This window comes from Chinchilla lanigera, unplaced genomic scaffold (genome assembly GCF_000276665.1).
Source record: "Chinchilla lanigera isolate Chin_1 unplaced genomic scaffold, ChiLan1.0 scaffold00094, whole genome shotgun sequence".
NCBI lineage: Eukaryota > Metazoa > Chordata > Mammalia > Rodentia > Chinchillidae > Chinchilla > Chinchilla lanigera.
Window position 1 is genome coordinate 1,855,635 of NW_004955495.1, and position 5,434 is coordinate 1,861,068.

General features: G+C 55.4%; 2 protein-coding genes across 7 annotated transcripts in view; both read left to right on the top strand.

Moving 5' to 3' along the window:
* Qtrt1 (queuine tRNA-ribosyltransferase 1) overlaps nucleotides 1-1,965 on the top strand; it is a 5,739-nt gene extending 3,774 nt beyond the window's left edge. The window contains exons 6-10 of the mRNA XM_005405610.2: nucleotides 746-884; nucleotides 1,099-1,174; nucleotides 1,270-1,379; nucleotides 1,588-1,675; nucleotides 1,741-1,965. Coding sequence (XP_005405667.1) covers nucleotides 746-884; nucleotides 1,099-1,174; nucleotides 1,270-1,379; nucleotides 1,588-1,675; nucleotides 1,741-1,893 — 566 coding nt within the window. The 3' untranslated portion in view covers nucleotides 1,894-1,965. The remainder of the gene's footprint in view (nucleotides 1-745; nucleotides 885-1,098; nucleotides 1,175-1,269; nucleotides 1,380-1,587; nucleotides 1,676-1,740) is intronic.
* Nucleotides 1,966-5,009: 3,044 nt separating this feature from the next.
* Dnm2 (dynamin 2) overlaps nucleotides 5,010-5,434 on the top strand; it is a 73,946-nt gene continuing 73,521 nt past the window's right edge. For 3 of the 6 annotated variants that reach the window (XM_005405626.2, XM_005405628.2, XM_005405630.2), the window contains exon 1: nucleotides 5,010-5,324. In XM_005405626.2, coding sequence (XP_005405683.1) covers nucleotides 5,164-5,324 — 161 coding nt within the window. In that variant the 5' untranslated portion in view covers nucleotides 5,010-5,163. The remainder of the gene's footprint in view (nucleotides 5,325-5,434) is intronic. The other 3 variants (XM_005405625.2, XM_005405627.2, XM_005405629.2) reach the window with 1 other exon arrangement.

A 5,434-nucleotide genomic window follows, 5' to 3' on the forward strand; every position in this document is an offset into this window, starting at 1 on the left:
CTCACTTTGTAGCCCAGGCTGGCCTCGAACTCACAACAGTCCTCCTGCTTAGCCTCCCGAGTGCTGGGATTACAGGCGTGCGCCACCATGCCTGACTTCTTTTTTTTTTTTTGGTGGTAGTGGAACCCAGGGCCATTGTACTGAGCTACATCCAAGCCCTATTTAAAATTTTACTTTGGGACAGGATCTCCTTGAGTCTGTCAGTTGCCCAGGTTGTGCTTGAACAGGATATACTCTTGCCTCAGCCTCCCAGAGTGCTGGGATGATAGCCATGAGATATCTTTTCTCATGGGTTCAAATCTTTTTTTTTTTTTTTTTTGGTACCGGCAATAGAACTCATGACCTCGGGTTTGCCAGGCAAGCACTTATGCCGCTGAGCTATACCCCTGGCCCCCTCAACTCTTTTAATAAAGGGTTCAACTCTTTTAATAAAAACCCAGCCATTAGTGGAGCCCAGGGCCTTTGCACTAAGTTATATCCCCACTGCTTTTTAAATTTTTATCATGAAGCAGAGTCTTACCAGGTGCTGAGTTGTTCAGGCTTGAGTTGGATTTGAGATCCTCCTGGCTCAGCCTCCCAATGCTGGGATTACAGGTGTGTGCCGCCCCGTCTGGCTTTCATGTAGTTTAATGACAGCCCTGTAAGCAGGAAACAGAATGGCCACAGGCTTGGTTTTGCACTGTTGTACAGTCAGAAACTTAAGTCATGTCACAGCACGGTAAGGCGGGGACCATCTGTCCCCTAGAGATGACCAAGAGGGATGTGCCAGGCTTTGCCATCGGTGGGCTGAGCGGCGGCGAGAGCAAGGCGCAGTTCTGGAAGATGGTGGCGCTCAGCACGTCCCGGCTGCCCAAGGACAAGCCCCGCTACCTGATGGGGGTCGGGTAGGTCGTGGGGAGGAAGACCAAGCCCTGCCCGTGCGGAGCTGCTTCCTGGGTACCCCCTGCCTGCATGGGGGGTGTAAGGGGGCAAGGACACAGCCTTGCTGCAGGGCAGGCGAAGAGGACACGCTGTCTTCAGGGCTGGCCGGGAGGGGACGGGGAAGCCCACCCCCGGCTTCAGCCTCTCTGCTCCCCTCTCCCCACGCCTGCACCCCAGCTATGCCACTGATCTGGTGGTCTGCGTGGCTCTCGGATGCGACATGTTCGACTGTGTGTACCCCACACGGACGGCGGTGAGGGCCCGGGCCGTGGGCTGGGGGCGCAGCAGGGAGGGGAAAGAGCCGGATGACCCAGATGACCCTCTCTCCCTGCCCTTCCCCGTCCCCAGCGCTTCGGCTCTGCCCTGGTGCCTACCGGGCAGCTGCAGTTGAAGAAAAAGCTGTATGAGAAGGACTTTGGCCCCATAGACCCAGAGTGCTCCTGCCCCACCTGCAAGACGTATGTGATGAGGCATGGTGGTACATGTGTGGGAGGCTGAGGCAGGGGAGGCTGAGGCAGGAGGATTGCTGCGAGTTCCGAGTTCAAGGCCAGCCTGGGCTACATAGTGAGACCTTGTCTCAAAACTCCAAGAAAAGGTAGGCACTCAGGTCAGGGGGCTGAGGGGGCCGGGCTGGTCCCTGCTCAGTGGCTGCCTCGTGAACTGCAGGCACACCAGGGCCTTCCTGCACGCCCTGCTGCACAGCGACAACACGGCTGCCCTGCACCACCTCACCGTGCACAACGTCGCCTACCAGGTGGGCGGCTCCCCGGGGGGCGGGGCGCCGGGCGCGGCGCCGGCGCTGACCAGGGGCTCTTGCAGCTGCAGCTCATGAGCGCCATCCGGGCCAGCATCGTGGAGAGGCGCTTCCCTGACTTCGTGCGCAGCTTCATGAGCACCATGTACGGGGACCAGAGCCTCTATCCCTCCTGGGCCACCGAAGCCCTGGCCTCCGTGGGCATCACGCTGAGCTGACCAGGCTGCACTGAGGGAACTTGGGGTGAAGGATATTTTTTAAAGGTCTTTTTGAAAACATTTTAACTTCGCGTGTGTTGTCTGTCTGACTTTTCTTGGGGAGGTAGCCTGTGTGGGGCTCCTTATTGGTCGGTGGTTGGATATCGTCCCTCCTGTTGATAATAAGTAACCAAACCACTCAGGAGGCTGAGGCAGGAGGGCTGCAAGTTCAGGCTCAGCCTAGACAACTTAATGACGTAGAACCTACCTTAAAATAGAAAATAAAAGCCAGGCGTGGTGGCACATGCCTGTAATTCCAGCACTTGAGGAGGCTGAGGCAGGAGGATTGTTGTGAGTTCAGGGCCAGCCTGCACTACATAGTGAGACCCTGCGGAAAACAAAGAAAATTTTAAAAAGATGTAGATGAATGTGAAGGTCCTGGGTTTCATCCCAGTTTTGGTAAAAGAAAGAAAAGAAAGAAGTAATCATAGCAGCTGGTAACTGGAAGCCACCTGTCACAGCCCAGCATGCGGGACATGGCCTCAGAGTCAGTGCCGCACCCTGTCTCCTGTGGGCCAGATCCCCACCACCATGCTGGGGATGGCCCTCAAGTCCCTAGCACCTCAGGCCCGCTGGGCACACATTCTACCCCTGAGCTTGATGCCTAGCTCTCCAGCACTGCTTTAAATGTAGCCCAGGCTGGCCTCAAACTCATAGCCATCCTCCTGCCTCAGCCTCCCGAGTGCTGGGATGACAGGTGTGTGTCACCACGCCCGGCTAATTCTTGCAACATTAGGACGTATGTATGAGGCTGTGTCCGTTTCAGAGGAGGAAGCTGAGTATGAGTCACTTGGTCCTCTCAAGTGCCTTCCTGTTCAAGCTGCTGTAACAGAATACTGTGGACTGTTGGGGACGTGCGCTCAGGTTTACAGAGTATATTTTGTTGCCTCCTCATGTGGTATAAGGGGGGAAGGGCAGTTCTCGGGGGTCTCTTATAAGGACACTAATTCCACTTTAAAAAGGCTGTGCCCTCATGATGTAATTGCTTCCCTCAAAATCCTGTTACACTGGGGACTCAGCTTTCAATATAGGAATTACCGGGGATCAGAAATATTCAGACCATAATACCTAGTAAACAGGCACAGATCAAATCCACCCATGTGATTGACTGCAGAGCTGTTGTCTCTAAACACTAAGGCTTTTTTTTTCCCCCCCTTTTGATCCTGGGAATTGAACCCTCACATTGAGCTACATACTCAGTTCTTTTTAAACTTTTTTTTAGATGGTTTTTTTTTTTTTTTTTTGGTACAGGGAATTGAACTCAGGACCTTGCCCTTGCCAGGCAAGTGCTTGTGCTGCTGAGCTGTATCTCCGGCCCAGACTATCTTTTTCTGAGACAAGGGCCCATTAATTCACTAAATCGTCCAGGCGAGGCTCACATTTGTGATCATCCTGCCTCAGCCTCCCAGAAGGCTAGGAGTTACAAGGTGTGCACCACTCATCCAGCAAAACTAAGATGTTTGAAACAGAAAGTTAAAAAAAGAAAAAAATGGCTGGTCGTGGTGGCGCATGCTTGTCATCCCAGCACTGGGGAGGCTGAGGCAGGAGGATCACTGTGAGTTGGAGGCCCGCCTGGCCTACAACGTGAGTTCAGGGCCAGCCTGAGCTGCATAGTGAAACCCTGTCTCAAAAAAAAAAAAAAAAGAAAAAGAAATCGAGAAAGTAGCACCTGCTGGAACCACAACTCAAACAGCAGAAAAGGTGTAACTACTCCTGTGAATGTGGGTATTCCAGAGCTTTCCAGGTGTACAGTTGCTTATGAATATCTGCAGCTTGAACAATGCAGTTCTGCCCGTTGCTTTTCTCCCTTTGCTCAAGTTGTTTTATGCCAGTGCACAGAGAGCTTCCTGCCCTTCCTCACGGTGCCTTCGGGGCGGCGGTCAACCAGTTCGCTGAACGGACAGCTAGGAGGTGTCCTAGCTTTTGCAACCAGCATCAAGGCTGCGGTGCCAGAGCCTATGGGCTGTGGTTTTGCCCGTGTGTTTGGGACCTGCGATTTGGTGTCACGGAGCAGGCGTCTCCCTGCGGCCGCCGTGGTGCCGTCTTTCTCCCCGCTGCCTGCGCAGTGCCCTGTGGCACCTCGTGCCCATCTTCTTCCCCCTTCCGCATCGCCGCGGTCTCCTCACCGAGCTCCTTGGTCCCTGGCCCCTGTGTGCTCAGGGAGATCAATTCACTTTTGCTCAAGAGTTCCAGATCCCAGAACCTCCAAGGCTGTCTGCAAAACAACGTGTCTTTCTTCGCATTCGGGATCGGATCCGTTGATTTGCACTGGTTCTGCTTTCATCGATTTCGGGCACAAGCCTGTGGGGGATCTCATTGGTTCGCTTTACAGCCTGCTCTCCCTAGGAAGCGCTAGCGTTGCCTGACTCTCTCAGGGCGCTTTGGGATCCTGCTCCCACATCCGGCTTTCAGAATGGGAACTAAGATGCATTCTGGAACTTGTGGTTTTCTCTAGAACCCGGAAACTCTGAGTTGACGATCACCGAGTCCTACCACGAGGTGTCGCCCTTCGAAGTACCTTTACCTCCTTAGACTAAGACAAGCACTCGTGAAAACGGGAATTTTTTTGACTGACAGGTATAATTCTCAATCAGAATCAAGCTTCGGATACTAAGGCCCACCTCTTTTGTCTTATTGGCTGGAGGTACGAAGTGATATTTATATAGGCCAATGGGAACTATTTAGGGAACTAGGTAGCTGCGAGTGACAAACCCTTGTTTAAGGATCGATCCTTAGTCTCATTGGCCAACTTTGCTGATTGCCGTGTATTCTAACCAGTAAGAGTGGCTCTTCCTATTGGGTGGAGCCAACGTGTCTTTTCCCGAAACACCGCCTTCTGGTCTTGACAACTCACTTTTCCACTGCTATTGGCGGTTGCTTAACAGTGGCAGTTCTTCTGTCCAACGAACTCCCAGGGAAGTCTGCAGGGGGAAGGCTTACTGAGCCATGGGCTCATGCCTCCCTTTCATTGGCTTACGCAGGGGAGTGGCAGAGCGCGCGGCCAATCTGAGCCAGCAGGAGGGCTTTGGGTGCAGCCCCGGCCGGGGCGGGAGGTCGCTCGGGTCGGGAGTCGCCTGAGAACCGGATGAGGCGGCGACCGTGAGGCCGAGCCGGGAGCGGGTGTCGCGCCGAGGCCCGGACGTGCGGGGAGCGACTGCCGCAGACTCCGCGGGGCCGGGTCGCTGAGGGCCGAGGACGGGCGCGGGGCGCTGGGACCGGGCCTGCGGCGCCATGGGCAACCGCGGGATGGAGGAGCTGATCCCGCTGGTCAACAAGCTGCAGGACGCCTTCAGCGCCATCGGCCAGAGCTGCCACCTGGACCTGCCGCAGATCGCCGTGGTGGGCGGCCAGAGCGCCGGCAAGAGCTCGGTGCTGGAGAACTTCGTGGGCCGGTAAGCGCGCGGGCCGGGCGGGCGGGCGGGACTCCCCGCGGGCTGCGAGCGGCGGTGCCTCCGTCCGTCCGTCCATCGGGAGCGGGCCCTGCCCCTAGGTGAGCCGCCCC